General features: G+C 40.4%; 1 protein-coding gene across 8 annotated transcripts in view; it reads right to left on the minus strand.

Annotated features, from left to right (window-relative positions):
• The window catches only part of AUTS2 (activator of transcription and developmental regulator AUTS2), a 1,079,185-nt gene that overhangs the window by 553,451 nt on the left and 498,370 nt on the right, over window positions 1–27,364 (minus strand). For all 8 annotated transcript variants that reach the window (XM_032872387.1, XM_032872381.1, XM_032872385.1 and 5 more), the window contains one exon: window positions 20,199–20,234. In XM_032872387.1, coding sequence (XP_032728278.1) covers window positions 20,199–20,234 — 36 coding nt within the window. The remainder of the gene's footprint in view (window positions 1–20,198; window positions 20,235–27,364) is intronic.

Genomic DNA, 27,364 nt, shown 5'->3' on the forward strand with positions numbered 1-27,364 from the left:
TTAGGTAAAAATCTGCCAAACAAGATTAGTTTAATAAAATTTGTTTTAATAAAAACAGCTATGTATTTTCTGACTTTCCAGTGTAAAGTGTAAAACAAATGTATATTGTAATTCTATGTGGAATGCCCCTCCTACATATACACAAGTTTATTGGTCAACTAAGCCAGCAGTATTTCTTGTTTTTAAAAATATCAAAACATAAATTTGATTAAATTGAATCATTATTCTGATAAACTTTATTTCAACAATAATTTTGTTTCTAGTATGTCAGCTTGAATAGTTTCTAAAATTTTAAAGAACTTAAAATCTTGAATATTAAATTGAATTACTTAACATATTTATTGGATACCTAGGCCATTTCTAATTAAGAAGGAATACTGAAATACTGATTATTAATTCTAATTTAAAATTTTTACATTTTTGATTTTTATAAGCTGTACAGAGGCCTTAGAGTCCAGTCAGCTGAACGAATTTGTTCATTTTTGCTACTTTACGGGGTTGTAAAACAGATGTATATGGCCAGAGAAAGTCAGTTATATAAATTCATAGTCTTTGCTAAAACACTGGTATTTGATGGCAGTTCACAATTATTCATGCCCTCAGGTTTTTTCTGTGAAATGTAATTTAATTATTATTTTTTTAAGATTTCATTTAGTTATTTGAGAGAGAGAGAAAGAGTGCCCGCACACAGCAGAGGGGGTACAGAGGGAGAAGGAGAAAGAAACTCCCCATTGAGCAAGGAAATGCACTTGGGCTCCATCCCAGGACCCCGCAATCATGACCTGAGCCGAAGACAGCCGCTTAACCAAATGAGCCACACAGGTGCCCCAAACTTAATTACTTTAGATAAAAATTGTAATATAAGCCGTTGACACTAGATTTGAAAATAGTTTCTAAGAAATAAAACTCTGTATATCATAACTCTATGTGCTTCTGTTTTCCAAGGAAAAGAACATTTTTTTGCCCTAAAGCAGTCATTCTCAAGATTTCTGATCTCCAGATACCTTTATACTCTTAAAACTTCTTGAGGACCTCCATGACATTCTTGTGTGTGTGTGTGTGTGTGTGTATGATATTGATATTTTCTGTACTGGAAACAGAAATAGAAATAAATGCTTATTTACTCACTCATTGCTAACTAGCAATAATAAGCACACTGCACATTAATAACATATCAGTAATATTATAGGATTAGTTCAGCTTTATGGATCTCCTAAAACCAGTCCTAAAGTAAACTATCAGGTTTTTTTCCAGAATATCAAAGAGCATAATGGGAATAAAAATTGGAAAAATGAATTTCACTTGCACTGGTTTTTAATACCTGAATCAGAAAAGCAATGTATTAAAATCTTATCAAAGTCACTCAGTTCTGATAAGCTTGCTTCCTTATAATAAAGTATAATTCTAGAACTTCCTTTTAATTAGTTTTGTTTTGCAAGCCAAAGAAACAACCATGTCTCCTTCTTGGTTTCATTACTCTAGTTAGGAATTTTCATCAGATTTTTCACTTATTAAAAGATTTATTTACTGATTTGAGAGAGAGTGCACATGGGGGAGAGGGGAGAGGGAGAGAGAACCCCAAGCAGACTCCCTTCTGAGTGTGGAGCCTGATGAGGGCTCAATCCCAGCACCCTGAGATCATGACCTGAGCCAAAACCAAGAGCCATATGTTCAACTGACTGTGCCACCTAGGTGCCCCCAGATTTTTCACTTTTGAAAAAATTAACATTTATTTGAGAGAGAGAACAGGGGAGCGAGAGAAGCAGCAGGGGGAGAGGGACAAGCAGACTCTACACTTAGCGCCAGATGTGGGGCTTGATTCCAGGATCCTGAGATCATAACCTGAGCTGAGATCAAGAGTTGGATGCTGACCAACCAAGCCACCCAGGCACCCCTCACTCTTGAAAATTTTAAGTCTGTGTCATTTACATGTTTTTTTTGCTTTACTCTGATGTTTCCTTGAAAGCTCTACATTTAGCAATGGGCAAGGCCAGTTCTGGACTTGAGGAAAGCAGCCCCAGGTAAAAGGACTGTAGCCGGTAATCCCAACAACTAAGACGTTAAGGAAGAGGCTCTTGTGCGCATGCCTCTGAGGTCATTGGTAATGGTGAGACCAGGCTTGTGGGCTGAGTCAGGATTTCCAGAACTCTTCTTGTTGAAAAGCAGACAAATTGATGAGATTAAAAACCCAAGATCCAATGGAGCAAGAACGAATTATTCAGGGCTAGATGAACCGTTGAGGGTCAGGAATGTCTTTGATACCATTTTAATGTTCTATTTCTTTTAATGTTCTATATATAAGAAAGCTCTTTCTCTTTTTAAGTTATCTATAATTCATAATGGTTTAGTATATTCTGCTTTTATTAACTGCAGTATTTTTAAATAATATTTAATTCTCATTGGCTTCTCTCCTTCCCCCGTTGCCCTGACCCCTACTCCCAGAATTGAGAAACTCAAAGTCTTCTAATTTTTCATGGCAATATAGTTACTTCACAGGTTCAGAAAGAACTGGTCTCCCTGTTTACTGGGACATGCCTGGAAAAATTCTAAGGCCTAGTGTGGAATGCCTCTGGAATATGCCTCTGGAGTAATGCTTATTGTAGAGTAACGCTCCTTCAATCAGATATGATTAGACACTGTTCGGGAATTAAGGCTGCCTTTATGGAGCCATTACTTACAAAGTCCCCCAGACAAACTAGCTTGGTCTCTGACTTACAGGGTCCAGCTGTACAAATAGAAAGGAATGTCTCTTCCACCTTGGGCTATTTTGGGAACTTTGAGAAAAAAGAAATTCACCGAAATACAGTTGACCCCTGACCAGTAAAATCCACATAGATCTTTGACTCGCCAAAACCAGGACTACTAAGAGCCTCCTGCTGAGCAGAAGCCTTACCGAGGACACAAACAGCTGATGAACACGTATCTTGTATGTTACATGCATTCTGTGCTATATTCTTAAAGTTAGCTGAAGAAAAGAAAATGCCATTAAGAAAATCAAAAAGGAAGAGACACCTTTACAGTACTGTACTGTATTTATTTTTAAAAATCCATAAATTGTGAACCCCTCCCCCCAGTTCCAACCTGTATTGTTCAAGGGTCCCTGGATAGAGGTACTGCAAGTGGTGGGTAGAGTTCCTTGGGTTCGGTTTTCCAGCCTTAGGACACAAATAGAACTTCTAAAATTTGCTATAAAATGCTTGTAAAACCTTCCAGGAAAAGTGAACTTGAAAAGGCTTATATAGTAAACAGACACTCTTGCTACACCATGTAAAATAATCAGGCCAATTCTAATGAAACCAACGTTCCTTTGAGACTATTTTTGTCCAAATAGGGGAAAAATTTTGCTTCATGGGACCACGAAGCATGGTCTACAGTGTACTCATCAGCATTGCATTTCTTTTTATTATTCCATGAAAGCCAATTTCTAACTCTGTAAGTTGTAGATGTGTGATAACAATTCAAAATGATTATTGTGTATAATCAATCAGATTCTGTCTTGTAAGGCAGAGGCTCTACTGAGTTCCTTCAAAGTCGACTGAACTTCCATGTACACATTCACTTCAATATTCCCCGTCTCATCATCTATAACTGTGTCTAATCTCATGATTCTCCTTTGAATTGGCTATAACAGGTACCAGGTTCCACCATTATTATTTAAATAAAATCTTTACAATATATACATCTTGTAATATATGAGAGTCATGATTTTACATGACATCTTTCAAAAACATCTTTAAACATACTCATCAACTCTACAAAACTTTAATAATCTCAATTTTTTTTTTAAATCCCCCAACACTCGTGGGCCATTTCCCTATGTTGAAGGTATTGCATTACAACCTCTCCTTTAATTCTCTCAGACCAAATATCACTCACCATATGATAGTTAAATTCCGAAGTTTTAATGATTTGCAAACGTGGACTATAATCAAAAATGAAAAGAAAGAGGTGCTTTTAACAGTCACCCACATACACATATGTACATATGAACATAATTTTAAATTTTTAAATAAGTTCTTAAATAAAATTGTGCTACTATTCCAAAATTCCTGTCTACTATTCCTGTCTTTATACAGGCTCTGGAACTGTGGGTGATCTTTATGAGGCATAGGTTTTGACTAAAATATTAAAAGTGAACAGTATACATACAGAGTACAGAACACTCGGTTTTCATGATTTGAAACTGAAATCCTAGGAAGCAGAATGCTTTATATGTGACAGCTTAAATGCTTGTAATCAAACTAATTGGTAGCACGCTGACCTGAAATGAGTTTAAAGTCACTATAATGTATTTTTAGCAATCAACCATGTGATCCTTTATTATTCAGGCTCACGTTTTGCACGTTTTATGTTACAGGACCAAATGGAAGTACGAGTTGGAAAGCAGAAAATGAAAAAGTTGAAATACATAAATAATGCTATTGCTTCCAAAGAGTCAATGAGGCAAGAATGAGCCTATTGCTGGATTATAAAAAACAATAAAATAAGCTTGATGAACGGAATCAAGAATAAAAACATTAAATGAGCTATCTGTTGCTTAAAGAAATCTTACATACATAGAAACTAACAGGTTTAAAAGCAGAGACTCCATTTTCAAACACGTACCTTAATATAAATAAAACCCACAGCAATTTTCTCAAATCAAGGAATGGACCCATGAACAAAACTTCTAGCAAGGACCAACGCAGTCTTTTTCCTGTTTTCCCAAATAAGACCACATCCTACCCGTAAATTAACAAAAGTCTTTGCATAAGTATGACAAATTATCTGGCAGAAACAGGATCAAATAAAATACAGGATCAGATTTCAGTACGTATCTAACTGAGTCTTGGACAACCTACGCTGTAACGAGAAAAGGGAAGATGCAGACGAAAACTCACTCACACGCATACGCTGCTAATTAAGTCCAGTAGTAATTACAGCTGGCGAGATTACTTTCAAATTACGTTATGTATGTGCACAACTCAAGTCTGTGAACATGCATTGGGCAAACTCCTCCAGAATCTTTTGAGGAACTTGTTACAAATCAGTGCTTCTGGATTGGCAGGGGTGGAAGTCCTGAAAGTGACAGTTTTGAGAAGTAAAAACCTTCCCAGGAAACACCACCTTTTAAAATAATACATGGGTCGGGGCACCTGGGTGGCTCAGTGGGTTGAGCCTCTGCCTTTGGCTCAGGTCACGATCCCAGGATCCTGGGATCGAGCCCCGCATTGAGCTCTCTGCTGGGCGGGGAGCCTGCTTCCTCCTCTTTCTCTGTCTGCCTCTCTGCCTACTTGTGATCTCTCTCTGTGTCAAATAAATAAATGAAATCTTTAAAAAAAAATAATACATGGGTCAAACAAGAAATCTCAAGACAAAATACATATCCAAGCATGTGGAATACAGCAAAAACATTTTTTTTAAAGATTTTATTTATTTATTTGACAGACAGAGATCACAAGTAGACAGAGAGGCAGGCGGCGGGGCAGGGGGCAGGGGGGAGACAGGCTCCCCGCCGAGCAAACAGCCCGATTCGGGGCTCGATCCCAGGACCCTGAGATCGTGACACGAGCCGAAGGCAGAGGCCCCAACCCACTGAGCCACCCAGGTACCCCGCAAAAGTAGTTCTTAAAGGAAAACTTAGAGCACTGAATGTATGTATCAGAAAAGAAGAGAGATCTAAAGTGAATAACCTACACTTTCACCCTAGGAAATAAGATAAATTAGAGCAAAGTAAACCCTAAGTAAGCAGAAGAAAAGAAATAATCAAACTTAGAATAGAAATCAGTGAAATTAAAAATAAAATCCGTAGAGAAAGTCAATAAAGCCAAAAGCTTGTTCTTTGAAAAGATTGATAAAATCAGTCTCTATTCTGTCTATGAAAAAAAAGAGAAGACACTAATTATTAATATCAGAAGTAAAAGAAGGGATTTCACTACATAGTCCACAGACATTAAAAAGATAATAAAGGAATATGATGAAGAAGTCTACGCTATAAATGACAACCTAGATGAAACGAACTAATTCCTTGAGAGACACACCATGCCAAAACCCATATATGAAGAAACACATAATCTGAACAGATCTGACTTAAAAAATGAACCAATAATTAATTACTTTCCAAAACAAAAAGCAGCAGACCCAGATGCATTTGATGGCAAATTCTACTAACATTTAAGGAAGAAATTTTAGTAATTACCTTCAATCTCTTCCAGAAGATAGAAGAAGAGACAATACACTTCATGACTCATTCTATGAGGCTGGCGTTACCTTAATATCAAAACTGGACAAAGACGTTAGATGAGAAAAGTTTAGATCATTATTTCCCATGAGCATATATGTAAAAATCCTCAGTAAAATATCAGCCAATCAAATCCAACAGTGTATGTATGTGTGTGTATGTATGTGTATATATATATATATATATATATATATATATATAGGACACACCATTACGAAGGAGAAAAGCAAAGATAAAACTTCTGTCAAAATCCAATACCCATTCATGATAAAAGCTCTCAGCAAAGCGGGAATAAAAAGTAACTTTCCTCACCTTGATGAAGAATGTCTACAAAAAAATCTACAGCTAACATCATACTTAATGATAAAATTCTCAAAGCTTTCTCGTGTAAGCTTAAGAGCAAGGACAGGATGTTCTCCCTCACCAGTCTTTTTAAATATCATCCTGGAAGTCCTAGCTAATGTTGTTAGATAAGAAAAGGAAGTAACAGATATACAGATTGGGAAGAAAAAAATACAACTGTTTTCGTTCTCAGATGAAATGATCACTTACACCTCTGGGTTGTAGAAAATCCAAAAGAAACTCCTAGAAATAAGTGATAGCAGCAAAGCTGCACGATACTAGTTAATGTTACAAAAAGCAATTACTTTCCTATATATCAGCAATGAACAAGTGTTGTTTGAAATTAGGACATTATCATTTACATAAGCAAACTGTAAAATGAAATATTTAGCTATGAGTCTAACATAACTTACAACATATGGAAGATTTATATGTAGAAAATCACAAAATTCTGATGAAAGAGACCATAGCCGAAATACATTTACAGAGAGATGTTCCATGTCCATGAATAAGAGGACACAATATTGTCTAGCTGTCATTTCTTCCCAACTTGATCTACAGATGCAATTCAATTCCAATCAAAATCTCAGCAAGGTATTTTATGCCCATTGACAAATTGACGCTGAAGTTTATAGAGAAAGACAACAGACCTAGAATAGCCAACTCAATGTTGACGGAGAAGAACGAGGTTGAAGAACCAATGTAAACCAATGTAACTGAACCTCGAGACTTACTACGAAGAAATAGCGACTAATATCACTTATCTACAGCACCTGAGATGCTGTAGCGCTCGTGAGAGAACAGATAAATCACGCGATGGAACAGAGCACTCAGAAATCAGTGGAAATGAAGTCAACTGATCTTTGACAAAGGACCAAAGGCGATACAATGGAGCGGAGGTAAGTCTTTTTGACAAACAGTGGTGGAACAACTGGGCACTCACAGACAATAAAGAAAAACACAAAGAATCTAAACACACACCTTACACCCGACACAAAAACGAACTTAGAATATATCAAAGACAAAAATATAAAATACGAAACTGTAACATTCCTGAAAGGTAACAGAGGAGAAACTCTGTGTAAGCCTGGGTACAACAATGCCTTTTTAATCCAACACCAAAGGCACAACACATGAAATAAATAATTGATAAGCTTCACTTCATTCAAAGGAGGAATTTCTGTTTTGTGAAAGACAACGTCAAGAGAATGAGAAGACAAGCCACAGACTGGGAGAAAATCTCTGCGAAAGACAAAATGGATAAAGCACTGCTCTGCAAAGTATATAACAAAACTCTTCAAACACAACCAAAAAAAACCATGAAAAACCTGACGAACACATAGGCTAAAAGTCCTGAACAGACACCGTGCCGAAGGAGAGATACAGACGGTAAGCCTATCAAGAGATGTTCAACGTTAAAGTATCACTAGAAAACTGCATATTTCTTTAGAGATTCCATCTGTTTATTTGTCGGAGAGACAGCTTGAGCGAGAGCACAAAAGCAAGGGGAGCAGCAGGCAAAGGGGGAGAAGCAGACGCCCCGTGGAGCAGGGAGCCCAATGCGGGGCTCGATCCCAGGACCTCGAGCCCATGACCTGAGCTGAAGGCAGAGGCTTAATTCACTGAGCCACCCAGGCACCCCTAAACCGTAAGATCCAGAAACTGGGCTCCTTGGTATTTATGCAAATGAGTCGGAAACTTATGTCCACATGAAAACCTACAGACGTGTGTACAGCTGCTTCATTTATAATAGCTAAACTCTGAAAGCAGCCAAGATGCCCTTCAGTGAGTGAACAGGCACATTAACTAAGGGACAGCCAAATAATGGAATCTTATTTGGCACTTAAAAGAGCTATCAAGCCCTAAAAAGACATGGAGGAATCTTAAATTCCTGTCACTAACTAAAGGAAGGTAATCTGAAAAATCTACATGCTGGGTCGTTCCCGCTACATGGTGCTCTGGAAAAGGAAAAACTATGGAGACAGTAAAAACTGGAGACAGTGGTTGCTGGAGGTTAACGGGAAGAGAGGACTGGACAGAGAGGACCCAGAGGATTTTCAGGGCAGTGAAACTACCCTGTATGATATTCTAATAGTGGATACACGTCGTATTTCCAAAGCTAAGTGAGCCCTGATGTACACTATGGACTTTGGGGGATAATGATATGCCAGCGCAGGCTCATCAATTGCGACAATACGGTGTGAGATGTCGTCAGTAGATTTATGGGAGCTAAAGGTAAGAAAAACTCCCCGTACTTTCACTTCAATTTTTCTGTAAGTCTTTCAACTGTGCTAAAAAGTGAAGGTTTTTATTAAACAAAAAATAAAAAACTAAGCTTCCTAGGAAGCCGTCCCAAGCAGCGTTCTGGGCAAGTTGGGGCCTGGTCTAGCATGGGTGGGGCTTTAACTACATTGGCATGAGTATTAAAAAAAATTATATTATGAGGCATGAATATTAAAAAATAAAACAAAACACTAAAACAACCTTTAAAAAAAAGATTTCACTTATTTATTTCAGAAAGGGAGAGCACGAGCAAAGAGGGGGAGGACAGAGAGAGGAGACGCTGGCTCCCCACTGAGCAGAGAGCCAGAAGCAGGGCTGGACCTGAGCCAAGGCAGACGCTTAACTGACTGAGACACCCGGGAACCCCTTATACAACCTTTCTCTGGAAGAGAAAAACTAAGGTTTCACGTTTAGCTGAAAGGTAAGGGCCCACCTTGTTTACTGTCTATTTAGTGAGGAAAACAAAGACAGAACTTACCATTTGGCCTATGTTCCCAAAAGGTTTCGGGGAAGGTAGATCCTATTTTTCTACTGCTCAATGTGACGTAAGTATTCAACCTCTTGGCAGGACAGTTTTATATCGTTAAGCTTAATTCTCAACTTGAATTCTTCCCCCAGTTGTAGGACTTTGGAAAAGACACTTAACTTTTCTTGTTCACAAAATGACTTTTATAAATGGTCCCTGAACATGTCTAGTCTCTTACTCGGTTGTACAACAGTCTTTCCAACACATCCGCGGGCGTGCTGACATTGAAAGACCCTTTCAAAGAGCACCCTGATCCAACCTTCAGTTGAAAGATGAAAAAAAAAATGTAATTTCATGGCCCAACCACCTTAGAATTTGCAATAATTTCAAAAGTACACTATGTCTTCTGTACTCGAAATTTAAATATGTGTCACAATTCAAGAATTCTGTATATATAATAGGTCTGTATATAACACAGACCTATTATAAATAATAGCAAGATTTTCATTTGTCTCCTTTCTCTAATTATTACTCATGCGTATCTGTCATGACATGAATACTGTATCAAACGGCACCTCTTTCATACTGTGTCCTTTTATCTGTCTGAGATAATACTGCTTGTTCACATGTATTAGAATAATTTGAAGAGGCTTAGCTATGAATACCCATGTCACAATGGAATCTATGATAAGTATATTTTAATGGTCAATTACTTTGCCATTCTGCAGCAGAACAAAGGTGTCCACACGATACTTTCCAGTTAATTTTTTTAAAACTGGATACGATGTCTACAAAGGAAAAAGAGACAGTGTACTAAGCACGTCCACAGATTGTCTCAAAGCCCTTTCCAGATGTAGGTATGGAAAAACAAAACAAAGGAAGAATGTCTGATTTATTTTTTTTTTTTGGAGGCTCCAGATAAAAATCACCAAGGGAGATAAATACCCACAATAATATTTAATGTAATATTAATATTATTATATTAAAATTAAAATTAATTTTAATATCAAAATAATAATATTTAAATATTATTATTATATATATAAAATAAATAATCTGTAATAGCCAGGTAGCATAAAATCCCATGCAGAAGAGACATGACAAAAAAAGTAACAAGGAAAACCTAGCAGCACGGGTATTTTCGAGTCTACAGCTTGGATGGCGAAGGGGAAGTCACACTTAGGGCAGTGGGAAGTTTTCTCCAGCACGGTGCTAAGAGAAACAATGATGTCATTAGCAGCAGCTTCTCTGAAGCTCTGGATAACGGACAAGTGTACTGAGTGTACCAAGATGAACTTCGACAGAGGTTAAAATACACACGTGCGTGTGCGTGTGTGCGCGCGCGTGTCTGCATGTTATTATTCGACGTACGGAAAAGGCACAGTTGTCAAGGTGAATGTACTCAAAAGAACAGTGAGGGGTAGGTAGTGAGAAAACCGACGCGCTCTTTCAGCTGTGCCAGGAAAGGACAGCTTCGAGGATGAGAGAGGCCACAGTCCTTAACTGTCAGCCCACCCTAACAGTCCTCACTTAGCTTTCTGAGCTCCGTTTCAGACCGGCAGGCGGACAAGAGGATATGTGAGGTCCCTTCCGACTCAGAGGTTCTATGAACACTAAACCTGTAAATGTAAAACCAAAGTAATAGACCCATTTTCATTACCAAATTGAAAACTGGCAATGTAGCAAGGGATGAAAATAACCTGCGACTCTATCACACCTCTTTACAAACGCAGCATAAGACTTCCATGTGGTCGCGATGCTTATCTGTTTAAAACTCGATGAGGAGGACATATCGGCTTCTACAGTCTCCCTTGCTTCCCCAAATGTTCTAGTACCAATGCTCCTTTTGCTCAGAGAAATCAGGTTCTCGTATCACATTGCTTTGTTCTGTTATAAACTTATTTTTAACATGTATTTCAATAAACTCTAAAGGAACCAAATTTCTTGTGTCCTTTGGGGATTGGGGAGGAGATGCCAACTTCCCATGACTTCCTCTGCACAGGATACAGCCCTGCCTTCCCTTGGCAAAGTCAGGCCTATTTCCCACAAAAGCAGGAAAAGTACGTTACCGATAGGATCCTTTGGCAAAAGGTAAAACTGTCCGTGTTCTCTTTAGGGACTAAAATGGGAGTAAAAAAAGGCACCGTAGGCTTGGGCGAGTTCTTGGTGGATCTCTGGAATGTCACCCGCACGATTCAGTTTCTCCTCAATTTCCTCCCGCAGCAGGCCATGTGCTGGTCTGGGCAGGGTTTTATGAGATGTGATGATCGGATGCAGTATTAGGAGTACACCGGAACCACAGCTGCTATGCCTTGCTGCATTTTTAACGGCTCCTTAAAATCAGAGGTCGCTACGCACAGCGGCACATTTAGACAGAAAACACTGCAATTATCCGGCCTCACCACTGCCCTGCGGATCTGCTAGTGCCTTACGGTTTATAAGCCCTAACAGACAGTCATCACCTTTGGCAAGGCTTCTACTTGAGAAGAGCCACGATCTGGATTTATTACCAGAGAGCTGTCCGTAGAGACTAATAGGCTTTGTTGTCTTGCTCTTTTTTTTTTTTTCCTTCTTCTCATTTTGTTTTGTTGCCATCCTGCAGACCAGAATCCAAAGATTTCAGAGCAGAAATTAAGTGTAGAAGGAGGCAGGTCCCTTTAAACATGATTGTTAGTGAAGCTAATTACTACAGGAAATCAGAGATCATTCATTAGCCTAGTAAGCAAATTAAGGTTTGTTAACAGGGATTTATAACGCCGGGCCTCGGTGACCGCGCTGGTCAGTTCACGTATACGCGCACAGGACCTGACGTTCACTAACTGAGTGGTACCCGAACAGCTTGTCACCAGGGTGCTTCTGGTAAAGCGACATTGTATTTTAAACAGATAAACATTTTTACACAAGCAAAATGCATTTTAAATGTTTGGCTTCTGAAGTCAAGTATCGGGAGATAAGTGGAGCGTCTCGAACTGTCTCAGCTTCCAATAACTCTTGTTTACGGCTGGAGCTGACTATAGGAAAATGTGACACTTGGAGTTAAAACAGCACTTTTCCTCTTTAACAAGCCCCAGTTGTGTTTTTTAACCTCTTTTCAAATGATACTCTTGGTGTTCCACAAAGCTGTAAGTTTCCTAAGCAATGGATTGGGAGGCATCTAATTTACAATTTCAGGAAAAATATTTTTTTTTTAAAGCAGTTAAGCAAAGGAATGAGTCCTTTGATCTGAGATTCTGATGGATAGTCCATAATACTCCAGGGCTGCTAAATCTATCAAATATGAAGGTGGTGCAGGTCGTCAGAGCAAATCTTGTATTTCACACTGCCCAGAGCTCATTTTATATAATATAGCTCATACCCACTAATTCAACATTTCTATAACCTGGAAATCCCCAATAAGAATAGGATGACTTCTTTGAAGCCAGTGTCAGAAAAAGAAAAGGGAGGAAGGGAGGGAGGGAGGAGACAGAGAGGAAGAGAGAGAGAGACAGAGAGACACTTTCTGAGCCCCATGACAGTGGCCTGTCCATTCCCCCCGGGATTTTCACACTGGAAAAGTCCTTCCTGGGTCACCTCTGTGACCAACAGGATACCCTAGCTATGGAAAAGAGCGAGACGACAGCCTCAACATTTCTATATGCTAAATCCCTAACTGAATACCAGAAATATAAAATAATATTTCGTTGTTTATTATGTATTATTAATTTCAAAGGAAGGCAGACTTGGTCACTCAATTGAAATGTGGATCTCTTCTTTGCTGACGCTGAAGAGCAGTGTTCATTAAGCACTAAGGGGACCGCGGCCTTGAATTCCTACAGTTCACAGGGGAGCTAAGAGAGGCAGCAAAACCGACTGAAAGCCCTGGTCGCACACGGCAAACATTTAGGTGTAAAGAAGCTAGAATCACGGATCTTGGAATATTAGAAACAAAGGCCCCTTAAGTAATTATCTAGTCCAGTGGCTTGTAAAGTCTTTTTTTTTCCCCCTCCCGAAATGATTTATTTTCTCTACATCTGAGGGGCCAAGGAAGGGGGTTGAGGAGACAAGCAGACCAGGCCAAGGGCTATTTCCCCGCATGCATCAGGAGCACCTGTATTTTCATCTCATCTCTTCAGTTAGAGCTCGCAACAGCTAAAACCAAGACTCTGGGGGACAGCAGATGTCTGAAGATACCAGGCTCTCTCTTCCCAGAAACGGTGAGAAGATGAGAGTGTTAACGGGTTGCGGCAATTGGAGACGCCAGTGGAGGCTTTCTCATTGGATTATACTGTTGCCCAAATTTCTCAATTCCTGTGCGCTGCATGAACAAGTTGAAACTAAAAATGTGGACACAGAAGGCAATTTCCTCAGGTCAGCCGGAGGAGTCATGTCACTATGGGGATCCTACACGTGACTCAGTGTCTGCTCACCGGAATCCAACTTGTGCTGTCCAAACAGTCAGGGTAGACTGCGCATGGCTCACTGATCCTGTTCCCAAAATCAAAAGTACTTGCACCCAATCAAAAGCAGAAAGAAAAGAAATGGAAAGTACAATTATATTCTTAGTCTGAAGCTCCTGAAATCTAAGTCTAATCTAAGTCACCCCAGGGTAACTAAGATTAATTCTGCAGTTCCCACCTCACCCTAAACGAAACACCCACTGCGGAGATGCTGGTTTTGTTACTTTATAAGAGACAATTATAATTCAGGGTAGTATTTAAAGGTTAGAATTTAAAAACATGGTAACTTTTTATCATTAGAAAGAGCAGTTGATTTCATTTATCCTAATGTTTCTGCACAGTAAATAGGGAGCTTCCAAACCAGAAGTCAGGCCCCAGCTTTTATGCCGAGTCATGGCTTCCAATATTGTATTCCATTATCAGAATAAAAAATTCATAAAAATATTTGTGTATAAAAATATTTTTGTATATTAAATATTACATAAACATTTTAGCAGTGTGCTCACTTGGGAGATGGGGTGCTTCTGAGACCAATGATTCAAGTTACTTTGGGTGACTCACTGGGTAATTCTTAGGGGTCACTGAAGAAAACTGTATGTACAACCACACCTCAAAGATATCTTTTGATAAGCATAAGGCTGAGTTTAAAGAACATACTGAAATTCTCACAAGGTACTACTTTTTTACTTATTTTAACACAAATTTCAATTTGCACGGCCATGTTTTGTTCTTCCCTTTACTCTGGATGACTCTGTGAACTACCATTGCAGACTTACGCAACTTGAACTTCTAACTACCTCCTGTAACTTCCAAAATCAATTTTAAAAATCAAAAATCAATTTTAGCTTCCTAAAATCCAATCTCTCCTTCCTGGGATTCCTATTCTGAGTGAAAGACGACGCATCATGGCCATCAATGTTGGACTCCCGTCTTCCTTATTTTTAACAGATCACTCATGCCAAGTCTGGGGCCACCTCTAAATCCTCTCTTCCCCACCCACCCAGCTCCTTCCCTGGCTTTGTTCCACACGCCTTATCATCAACCTGCCCAGTCCAACCTTTCTCCAAAACATGATACATACAGTCGACGCAACCCCACTCGATGACGCTGGTTTTCTGTGCTCTCACCTTTGCTGCCTCAAACTTTGTTCCCCCTTTCCCTTATCCGTTGAAACTCTAAACACCCATCGAGTTCCGCACAATTTAAGCCTTCCTATAATTAACCGACCCTTATGAACACTCCCAAGTACTCTACTCGCTCTTCTCACAGGACTGAGCAGTTTGCCACAGATCAAACTCAACTACGTACGACCCGAGGGCCAAGCTTACATCTTATTTACCTTAAGAATGAAGAACGGATGTTTAATACGTATTTGACGATTAAAATGCACCAAACTCTTCATCTGGTGAGCTGTTTTCTAACTCGATCTTTACCAATGAGTCTAAACGCCCCGATAACAACTGGAGAGCTCTGATGGAATTCAGATTTTTAAAGAAATTTCCATTATAATGGAGACTTGTCAGTAAAGAAGTAATGGCCAATAATTCATTTACCCAGAGTTAATTATTAATAAATAAAAATATTAGAGTCTTATTTGAGAGACATGTTAAAACGCTCAGCATCATTTATCTTTAAACACTTGGCAGGTTTTGATTAAATACTTGAATTACAAAACTCTCTCCCAGCATCACTAGCAAGCACGGGCAGGTGCAAAGGAAGATGACTTTGGATGGGTTGTTGTCAAGGCCGGGCTGAAGTAGCAGCATTTCTAAAGTTAAAATCCAGAGAAGCATTATAAAGTCAAAGAATGTTGGGTTCTCTGTAGAGCCGAAATCCTCTTATTTAAATGCTATGTGTCACAAAACTTAAAAGCATCACAGAGGAAGGAAAGGACCTGGGTTGAAAGAAGCCTGAATTCTTTGAGAGGGACATGGTTTTTCACATCTGTAACACCACCTGAACAATGTCTCATGGAGAAGGGGCTCAGGACTCAGTAAAAGACAAAAAGTCAGAATTGTCCGTTAAAAGAAAGATCCAGTCTTTAAAAACAAAAAACAAAAAACCCAAACCAGAGTATTCAAAGAAAAAGAGCAGATATTTTAAGAGTCTATAGTCAAAAACGTAGAACAGAGCAAAGAATTTAATCCCTTTATGATCTTAGAGCTGTGATGGAAAGCCACAGGTCAATATTTCACAGCCCAATGCCTGTTACCGACACTATCAATGTAACTTCTTAAGTAATGAGCGCACAGGTAAGCAGTAATCACACACATCCCATTTTAAGAAGTGTGCCACTCCACAATTCTCCTCTATTACGTAATGTGGTAGTTTTAATCATTAGGTAGAGCTGGGTTGGTTTCCCTGATAATCCTGAAGCATGTCTATGTATATGTACTTGTATATTTATACTTAGGTAGATGTGATGTAATTGGGTAGAATTAAAGTTGTTAGTTGGGAACTGCTAGAGAACATCTCTGGATCACTGGAATTTCCAAAGCAGGATCCAAACTCTGAGATTATGGGCTTGAGACACTTAGATTCAAACCTGGAAGGAGGCTGAAAATCACCCAGAGAAGGAGAATGAAGGACAGCTTCCTTGATACCAGGGATCAAGTTCAGCCTGACAAGTCAGCCGCCCCGACACCAACAGCAGCCACCGACTACTGGCGTATGGGCTCAAGTGCTTGTAAGGAATGAGTCTCAAATGCTCTTGTGATGACACATCAGACCACTGGCAACCAGGAGATGTTTTCGCCAGTCTGGTCACTCTCCTGACTTCAGTTACGTCATTCAGGCACGCTAGGGCATGGGCATCCGCTTTTCTTTTGGGGGCCAGGGAGCAGCAAATACGTGATACAACCTCCTAGCACCGGACATGTTGAACAGATCTTTCTTACTCTTCCAGCCCAACCTCCAGAGCTGTGAGCAGTCCTTCCATCTCTCCAGTCTGACGGAGGAAAGAAGCAAATGACCGTACCGCACAAGTTACACAACTCGGATGCATGAACCCCAAAACCGTTCATTCTACCATCACGGTGACCGCGGAGGGTCACGGAGAGGGAATTCTGTATTTGTTTCTTGTCCACAGATGGAGTAAGGTGGTTACGGCTGACCGAACACACAATCACAGGCTCCTCCAAAAGCTACAAGAGCGTTCCTGACCTATGGCTCCAAGTTCCAGAACTCACTGCTTGCAACACTGATTTCTGGGGGCGATCCTCTGCCTGCCACAATTACACAGCCACTTAATGAGCCCAAGTTGTGTCCATCACACACTATAATGGAATAATTTGCTATTAATGAAGGCTGTTCTGTGTGCATTAAACACCCTGTCTCATTTAGAATTCGCAACTCTATGAGGTGCGTGCAGATCTACAGATATTAAATAACTGGACCAAGGTCACACCACCAGGCTTCAGATCAGTCTGTCTCTAAGTTCTTAATTATCCACGATGCACGACAACACTTCAAATACATGTATAAGGAGAGAATATAGCCCAAAACATTTCAATTAGAATGAAAATGTGTTCACTGCATTAACGTTTAAAAAAAAGAAAAAAGAAAAACCCTACACACTCCAACGAATTTTGCTACTCTTGCCAGAATAAAAAAAAAAAAAAATTTTTAAAAAGCAAATAGATTCCAACTAGTCTATACTTCCATTTATATTTAGAATATGAGCTGGGCTTGAGTATGTAATGAATATATATGTGTGTCTCTCTGTGTATAACACCCACATTATTCAAAAGCTCCCAAAAATGTGAGAAGTTTCTTCCAATCCTTCTTTATTTTGTCTACTTTAAGAATCCTTTGCAATATGCTTATGTAAATACTGATTTTAGCTGCTGTTCTCTGTTCTCAAATCTTCAGCTTATAAATGGATTGGAAAAGTAACAGACCTAAGCAGACATCTTTGGAACACAAAACCAGAAAGATATAAACAAATACAACTAAATCAAAAACAAAGGATTCTTTTTTAAATTCTCTCACATCACAGACTGATAAATGGAAAGAACTGCCAGAAAGTAGACTACACTGGCTGTGGACAGGGGTGTACACAGGCACACGTGAGTGTGTGTGTGTGTACTTGGGCGGGTGTCTATTTTATTAGCAGGCCTAATGATCAGCATTTTACCCTAGCTCCCTGGAAGTTCTTTAAGAGCATAAACTCTAATGGAAAGGAAATTGTGACGTTAGAGTAACGCTGGGGCAACGGAGAGTATTCAAGAAAACAGTTCCAGGTCATTAAACCCAACAGGTGAGTGCCTCAGTTTGCTTACACCAGAGTTCACACTATGGTTCAACGGCATTAAAAACACAGTGACTTTGCTGGTGAAGTGTCTCCGTCCACACTTCGGAGAGATGCTGAAAAGGAAAGACAGGGTCCACATATCACCAGCCCACTTACCTGATGCTGAGCCTTCATTACAGACACAAGTAAAGGCTAATATAATATCACAGATCATAAAGCACAGTGCAAAAATGTTGACACAAAACTCTTATAAGTTGTGAATCTACTATTTCCACTCAGAAGCGTGAAACTCGCCAATGCTGATGTTAGGACCTGAAATCAAGTGTTACATGTGATACTGTTGACATGAAAATTGAAACGAAGACACTTTTTGATGAGAACTTGGCAATAATATCAATGGATATTGCACTCTGATAACAGAATAAACCCATTACTGGAAACACATTCTAAGTAGAGCATTTCTGTCAGAGTTCAGAGCTGACCATGCAAGCGGTACATATCTTTTCCATAAGCTAATAATACTACATGTTTTTTTTTTTCGTAAGCAAATTAAAAAAAAAGCAAGAGCAATTTTATCAAAGGGCAGACTTTTCTACTCCTCCAACACCGTGTGAGTATAAAACCCATTTTAGATTCGTAACTGCAAACTCTTTCCTCATTAAGAATATATTATTAAAGAATAAAAAAGAAACGCTCCTAGAATTAGAAAAATAAGTGACAAAAAATATAATAAAATCTTTGGTATTTCTACAGATGACGTTCTTCTATCAGGGTTATCATACTGACAATTAAAAAAAAATACTAGAATGTTCAATCTCCAAGTGATCAAGGGCTAAGTTAGTGGTTTGGGCCTCCTTCTACTGAAGAAAGCCAAGAGGGATAATTTAGCTTTTGGACAGAGAACAGACACTGGCAGCCTCCAGATTTTACTTCCAGCACCTCAACCCACATCCAGCCTGGTGTGAAGACGCGGCAGATGGACTACTTCTGTTATTTCGACGGCTTCAGCATCCTGCGGGTTTCTGGAAGCATGAATATTCAGCCACAATAAGGAGCAAGGATAAGTGTGCTGACTGTACTAAGCAGGTACCAAAAAATCTTTATCCTTATCCTTTTTCTCATTAGCACAAGATTAAGATCAAAAAAAAAAAAAAAACACTTAGAATATGCTACTTCTGCCAAGCTTGGAAAAGACTTATCATTCAACGAAATGGTGCTGGTTTTCATATATTTAATGTAAATGGATGAAGAGAAACGTGTGGGCAGAAGAAAACCAGTGTAATTAGCATTTTAGAGGAAAGAAATTTAAAGGCAACTAAACTGAATCAGTAATTATTTTCCACTTGGTTTTATTTTCATGATTTCATTATTTTCTCAGAAAATGCTGAGCGGGCATCAGAGGATCAGTGTTCATCACTGAGAACACCAGTCAGACGCCGTTAAATACCCCAGAAAACCTCCACACCGGCATGTTTTCCTCTCGTGTACATAATGCCTGTTGGTAACTCTTTTCTACGTAGATCTTGAAAAAGATTACTCAATCCAGGAAGGGTAATTTTGCTATAAATGAAAGAAATGAAGTGACAATTTCTCTGTGAGAAAATTACCTATGAGATAATCCCTGAAGAATGACACCATCCCAACCCCTCTGGAAGGACAGAGAAATGTCAAGAAATAAAATAACACACGTGCATTTGCTACGATGCAGAGTTCCATGGCTGCTTAGAGGAACTGTAAAGGCCACATGCTCAGACCATATGGGAAAAATCCATTAAAACACCACCTTTCATAAAAAAAAATTTTTTAAAGGCAATTCACTGTAACTGTGGGAAAGTTCTTTAAGAGATTTTGAAAATGAATAAAAAGCTCCATGCAGAATCTGAATTTCATCTTCCATATGACGCCCGTCACTAAAAAAACAGTGATGTAGGAGAGGTGGCACGAGCCATCAGTTCTCCGTCACCCTGGGAACCACACCTCCATCTCACACTGACTTAGGACCCCCAGGGCCCTATAGCTTATGCATTTTAAAAATAAAATAACCCTAATGAAAGGATGGGTATGAGTCTGCTCTTTAGGACTGAGAGAGGATTTCTTCGATTTTTTTGTTTGTTTGTTTTCACATCCTAATGAGCAAACGTCACAGAAGTAAATCAAGGCCAACGCAAGGCACACGTGGGGAAGTCGGGATCAACTTACGAAGTAGCCTGTTCCCAAGCTGGAGGGAGCTGAACTCTGCAATAAAGCAAAAAGAGAAAGTGGCAAATCAGCAACGGTTTGTAACACGTTCCCATCCGCGCAGCTCATTACCAGCCCTTTGTGGGTTTTCATCGCTACATCACGTCACTGGCGTGCACTGCCTCTTGTCATCTGCTACCGATGCAAACACCATGTTGGCTTAATTTCCCCCTTTACATCTCTCAACAACTCAGAGATGCTAACGTGCTGTTTACCGAATTCCAAGCTTCTGCGGTGGACGTAATTGCCAATTTATTTGACAGGCAGCTGGGTAATGAATTAATGATGGCATTTCGCCCCGCGCTGAGACTGAACAGACACGCATCAGCCTACCTCCCCGACTCGCTGACATTCAATGCCCGGGTCTCAAGCTACTCGGTTTTGTGGCCGCAAAGGGGCAGGCAAGAGGAAAAAGCCCAGACTGAGTTGAAAATAAAAGCCCAGTGGGTTTGGATGACTTTTCCAGTGTATGACCTACTTGCCAGTATATTCCCTAAAGGCCCCAGTTAGTACACACAGAGCGCTTTTCAAAAAGGAGACATTTTGTAAACATAATTAGTAGAATAAAATGCAAAGAATGTGAGGGTAAAGGGAAGCAGTGAAAAGCACCATTTTTCCCAACGGTTTTAGTCACAAGAATGATCAACTTAGGGCTTCCATAGTTCTGACACTGGGAAAACTAAAAATAAATAAATAAAATTCTGAAAGGTTTGTAGGGCATCGCTCCTTTAGGCAAAGAGGCCAAAAAGAGAACTTGGTTTTTGTTTTAAACTTGTCCGTGATCCAAGCTTGTTTGTACTTGTTTTTTCCTAAAACCTGTCATTACAATTTTTTAAAAATTTCTAGTCTCCTTTTCACGAACGAGAAAGTCCTCAAATAAGCTTGACACACAGAGGATGCTAGTTAGTACCGGGGTGGTCTTCTGGTGTCAGCGTGGTGTCCTCGCACCTGCAAGGCCTTCTCCCTGACTGGCCTCATCAGGTACGACACCTTCCCTGGGGGGGCGGACTTCCGCCCCCGCGAGTTTCCTCACTTCCCCTCTAGCTCTCCCACCTGAGTGTCCCTTCCCTGCTTTGCAGCTGCCCGTAGCAGGGACCACCCGCGGACATCGTCCCTGCTTCTCCAGCACTCAGGACAATGCTTTGCACGCAGGATGCATGTAACAAGTATTTGCTGAATTAATGTATGAATACATGAGAGGTTGGATTGCACAGGGGGAGAAAAAAGATCAGATGAATTTAGCATCTCCGAAAATACAGTAGATGGGAGTTTTCTTGATTTTAAACTGAGAGGGAACGACGGTGCTTGAGCTTCAACGGCATCCGCATCAAGCAAGGATAGTCCGCTCCAGGGCATTCCTAAATGCACTTCCCAGAGCAAAACTTTCTTCACTTGGTGTTGGGGAGAGGCTCGGAGCGAAGGACAACAGATGTGCGATCTTGCACACTGGACTTAGTTTAAAAAGATCTCGCTGCATTCTTGATCCCATAAATGGTGTGTAGGGAGATCACAGTAGCCATGGAGATGGCTTCTCATGGTGGTGATTAGCCATGTGACAGCATCACCTGTTTCCAGCACCCACAGCCCTCCACGGAATAGAGGAAGGAAAAAGCCAACTTAGGTCTCCACCACCCTGGAGCCATGCCCCTGGGAGATAAACTCATTTTAGGATGTATTACTCAGAAAGAACATGGGCCCTTGTTTATTTCAGGGTTTTTTTTTTCCCCCTCCTTCCTGCAGATGTATTTTATCCAGAAGCAGAAGTACCCCTCCAAACCCACCTCCCCACCCGCACATACATATCATCTTATTGTATACCAAAGAAAATTACATCCTTCAGGTCTGGGGAAGCTCTGTGACACTCATTTTGCATATATATTGTGCATTACTCCGGAGCTGGGCGGAGAAGGGGGCTTTGTTGTGCGTATGTGTTCTGGCTACTGTTCATGCAGGTCTGACTGAATGAGGGAACAGTGGGTATCATTTCAATTTCTGATGTCAACATCAAATTACTTATTTAATTTCATGCCTGGCGAAGCATTGTATAGCTACACGCAGAATCATTTCACTTCATTTGTTATGCTGTGTTTTCGTGGCGATTGGCTTGCCTTCCAACTGACAGCTTTAATTACGACATGAATTTGATTGCACTAGCCGAGGAATTAACATAATGCAACAAAGCATTTAAGCACCCTGCCTTATAACACCCCCCCCACACACAAACACATGAAAGAACGCAGACACTGTATCCTCACGTACACTCCAAGTCCATTAGAGTTTCAGTATTCGCTAGAAAGCATACAGAACCTTATGGTCAGAGGCTGCCCACACTTCCCAACCCACTGTACTTCTTTTTCTAAAGAGGAAAAAGTTGGGGGCATGAAGCTATGATTTCTAGATTTGGGGGGAAAAAAAAAACTCTGAAAAAAATCCTCCTAATCTACTTTGCCAAACATCCATAGCACTGACATGTCTTCCTTTCTTACTCCTTCGCCACCATATTTTTCTTGGCTACTTGCCAGCTCCCTTCAATCATCACTGGAAAATCTGAACAGAAATCATATCTCTGAAAGAAGTACCTCCTCGTCCATTCTTCAACCTCAAGAATGTGGCTATGGCCTTGTATTCACTGGGACACGATCCCTGGTCACCAACACGATCTCCACCAGATCTTCTATTATGCAGATAATAGAAGTTCTGAGACTACCCACAGGGTGGGGGTCAGGGTTTACGGATAGCCCCTGATACACACCAGATGCCTTAGGACTTGGTAGCCAAAAGGCCCAGAAGAGCCTCAATCATTAATACCTAATCTAAGTTTGTATCTGAATATAGACGCAAATACTGGACAGTATTAATCTTTCTTCCAAGTCAGAAATTCATGAACACCTGAAACCATGATTATGCTATAGAAATGTCTAGAAACAGCTTTTCTATTGTTTGAAATGTGTTATGTTAGCTAAGTTACAGATGTGCATTGAGGGATTGGCACCAATTTCTCACATAGGAAACAAACAAACATCAAGAGGTAAAAGGCCTAGGAAAGCAAAGAAACGGTGATGCACTGACCACTGAACCATTTGATAAAATCAAGTTCATTTCAACTTTCCATGTTGCCCCCAGTCAACATCTAATGAGAAGGGGTCCTCCTGGTTTCTTCCTTTTTTCTTTCTTTCTTTCCTATTTTTTGCTGTAGAAAGAAGACAGACTCTGTCTAAACTATACAGCAGAAAGTGCCATAGAATCTAGAAAAGATGAGGAGTTAAAATGAGGCTTGAAAACCAGAGATGTTTTAAAAAAGAATGCAACAAACAAAAGTGTCCTCGGATTCGAAAGCATTTGAAATAATACCATACACCCATGTTTAGGCAAATACTTCTGTTGAATCATGGAAAAGGCTTCATTCTTGCTTTTTCAAATGGCAGAGATGCCATTTCATTCATATTTTCAATGCACCAGGTAGAAACGAGAGGCAGAAAGACTGAGAAAACAGAGCAAGAGAAAGTGTTTGGCCATGAGAAGACGAGAATCTGAGGAAAAGCCAGCCTGCTGGCTATCTGATATGCAATTTCGGGGCTCATTATAAGCCATCTCCTATCTCACATGGTCTTTTCATTCTGCTGGGTTCTCTCTCTCCCTTTTTTTGTAGGTTCGACCACTGCTCCAGCAATCTCTGCAAATTACCTGCCTCCATCTCATTATGTTGCAAAGGAGAGCTCTCTTACAAACACACCGCCTCCATCGCCAAGCCACACGGACTGTGGGGACAGTAATGGCATGCAATGGAAAGACATTTTCCGGGAGCTAGAAGGTTGCAGCTGACATTCAAGTGTGCAAGCGGACATTCATTAAACGCTCATTCTAGTCTTCCTCGCTGCTCCCTTTCTTTCCATCTCTGTCACTAAGCTATCATGGAAGCCGCTCATTAAACTCATGACGTTAACATTTCTGTGTTAACAGCTTACCTAAAACAAGGGATTTCAAAATTCATTATCCATCTAAAATTGGTGTGCTCCTTTCCTTAGACATCTATACAGAGAGGCCACGGCTACAATGATCACTCCTTGAGTATGGGATGGATGTGTACTTCACCCCTAAGAGGAGGATATATGCTCTGACCCTAGGGTTAATTTAAGTAGAATATTTAAAAATTGTTCCACAACACCAATCGTGTCTAACATCTTTGCCTACCCACCTTCCTGTTAGGATTTTCTCTCTTGGGAGTAAAAACCAGAGGATTGTGCCAATAATCACACGGCCAAGCGCATTTCTAGGAAAGGTCACAAAGCAAGCTCATTCATGGGTTTTCTGGTACATTTTAAGAAACAATGACAATTAAAAAAAAACTTGAAATCTCAATCCTAGGAAATGTGCCTTGGAGACAGGATTATTAAAAGCTAATAAAGACACAAACTGTATTTGAATGGGAATTACTACCAGAGGGACTCAAATAAAAACAGGCCAACAATTAAAAACAGAAATACCGTATGATCTGTTCCCCTACTGCGTTTACCCAGAGAAAACAAAAACACTAATTTGAAAAGATATCTGCACCCCTGCGATTACTGCAGCATTATTTATAATAGCCAAGATACGGGAGCAACCCAAGTCCCTCCAAGATGAACGGATAAAGAAAACGTGGTAAGGTTTCAATGGAGTATTACTTAGTCATGAAGAATGAGATCTTGCCATTTGTGACAACATGGATAAACCTAGAAGGTTTTAAGCTAAATGAAGTAAGTCTGAGAAAGACAAATGCCCTAAGATTTCACTTATGTGGAATCTAGAACAAAACAACAAACAAACAAGAAAACAGACCCTGAAATACAGAGAACAAAGCGGTGGCTGTCTGAGGAAAGGTGGGCAGGGCAGAATAGATAACGGAGATCAAGAGGCACAAACTTCCAGATATTAAATGAGTAAGTCATGGAGGAGAAAAGTACAGCATAGGAACTCGAGTCAGTAAGACTGTCATGAGGCTGTATGGTGACAGATGGCGACACTACCCTGGTGAGAACTGCATGTTCACCAGGTCACCAAGTCAATAGAATCACCAAGTCAATATGCTGAACGTCAGAAACCAATGTAACTTGTACATTAATCATCCTTCAAAAAATTCTACAGATAAGAAACAAAGATATAATAAAATTATCTTCTTAACGGAGAATTTTTATAATTCCATACCACAAGGTTAAAACAGTGGAAATTTTAGGGAACATGAAAGCTAGTGTAGGTGATACTAAGGGAATGGATTTGTTTTCCTTTTTTGTTTGTCATCACTGTTGTTAGTGATTGTTTTTATGCTTAATAAGCAGAAGATGTGATTTTAAAAGGGGGGCGGCAACAGCATGAAGAAAGCATCAGGTATGGAAATGGACCCTTCTGACTTCAATGTTCAACCCCCTGTTCCAACCCACTTTACCTGGTCGCCAGCTCTCATCTATACTGAATCCCTTCTGGCTTCTTTCCCTCACTGCATTCTTGGTCTTACCTTTATCTGTTGTTTCAAATAAAGAGCAAATAAACATTTTTAAAATAAAATTATAACAACACTCTTTTTAACATCATCCAGTGGCTTAAAAATGTGTAGTGGGTTGAACATTCTAAGAGTGTTCCCCCAAATTCATATCCACCAGGATGCTCAGAACATTGACTCTATGAGTTAATTTTATGTGCCACCTTGACTAGGCCCCTGGTTACCCAAATATCCAGTCCAACATTATTTTGGGCATTACTGTGAAGGTGTTTTTGTACGAGCTGAACGTTTAAATCCACTGACAGAGCTCGTAAAGCATACCGACCTCCCTAACGTAGGCGAGCTTCATCCGAAAAGAAAAGAAACAGGACAAAAGAATGAACATCGTCAGAGTAAGGAGAATTCTGACTGCACATGAGCTGGGAGGACGGCTTCACTCCTGCTCTCAGACTTCAACAAAATGTAGATTCCTCCTGAGTCTCGAGTCATCCAGCCTAGACACTGGAGTTATACCCTCAGTTCTCCTGGTGATCAGGCCTTTGGACGGAGACTGGAACGAGCCATGGACGCCCCCGGGTTTCCAGGCTGCTGACCACAGATCTTGAGACTCATAAGCCTCCATAAATGTACACCATTCTACGCCCTACCGGCTCGGTCTCTCTTGAGGACCCTGACTGCTATGACGCCGTATCACAACCCTGACTGATATGACGTCATATCAGGGATACATGCTGTAGAAGCGAGCACTACCATGAACTTCTTTGGAAAAAGGGTCTTTGCAGATATGATGAAGTTGAGGTCATACTAGATCAAGGAGGTTTCCAAATCTAGGGACAACTACACTCCAAGAAGAAGACAGGACAAGGCAGAGCAACACTGAGCAGAGGGCCAGGTGGGGACAGGCTCAGACACTGGAATGTTGTAACTGTAAGCCGAGGAATGCCAGATGCCCCCAGAGGCGAGGTGACAAATGGAAGGATCCTTCCTGGAGCTTCCAGAGGGATCAGGGCCCTGTTGACACCCTTAATGTTGGAATCTTAGCCTCAAAACCTACAGAGGTCATCAATTTCCATAATTTTCAGCGACCAGTCTGTAGTCCTCAATTACAGAGGCCCAAGAGACCAATGACACGCTTGGCCTCCTTACCAGGCACTAGGAGGTCTCATGTGATCAGGCCCGGTGCTCAGTCCCTAGACCCAGCCGCACTAGCCTCTTTTCTTTCCCACAAACATGTCATGCTTTTCCTGACTCGCTCTGGATCTTGTTGCTCCCACTACCCAGGATGCTGTTCCCACAGCTCTTTATGGGGCTGCCTCCCTTTCGTGAGTCAGGCTTCAGTTCAAACGTCATCTACAGAAAGGCCTTGTCCCGTCACCCTGGTTCAAGGTGCCCTTCCACCCCTCATCATTGTTTTGTTTTCCTCATAAAACGCACTGTCTCAGAAAGTTCTACTGTTTGCTCACAGCTCTGCCGTCTGCCTCCCCCCACAGAATGGGAGCCTCCTGAGGACGGAGACTCCATCGTGCTCCCCAGTCAACCTCAAGTGCACGGAGCTACCCCTGACACATTCGAGATATCTGGTAGATGTTTCTGGATAATCTAACTGCTGACACACCCAGGGAAACACATGAATGTATGTTTCTGGAACAGA

The sequence above is a fragment of the Lontra canadensis genome, unplaced genomic scaffold (assembly GCF_010015895.1).
Source record: "Lontra canadensis isolate GAN:19392208 unplaced genomic scaffold, GSC_riverotter_1.0 scaffold45, whole genome shotgun sequence".
In the NCBI taxonomy this organism is placed as follows: Eukaryota; Metazoa; Chordata; class Mammalia; order Carnivora; family Mustelidae; genus Lontra; species Lontra canadensis.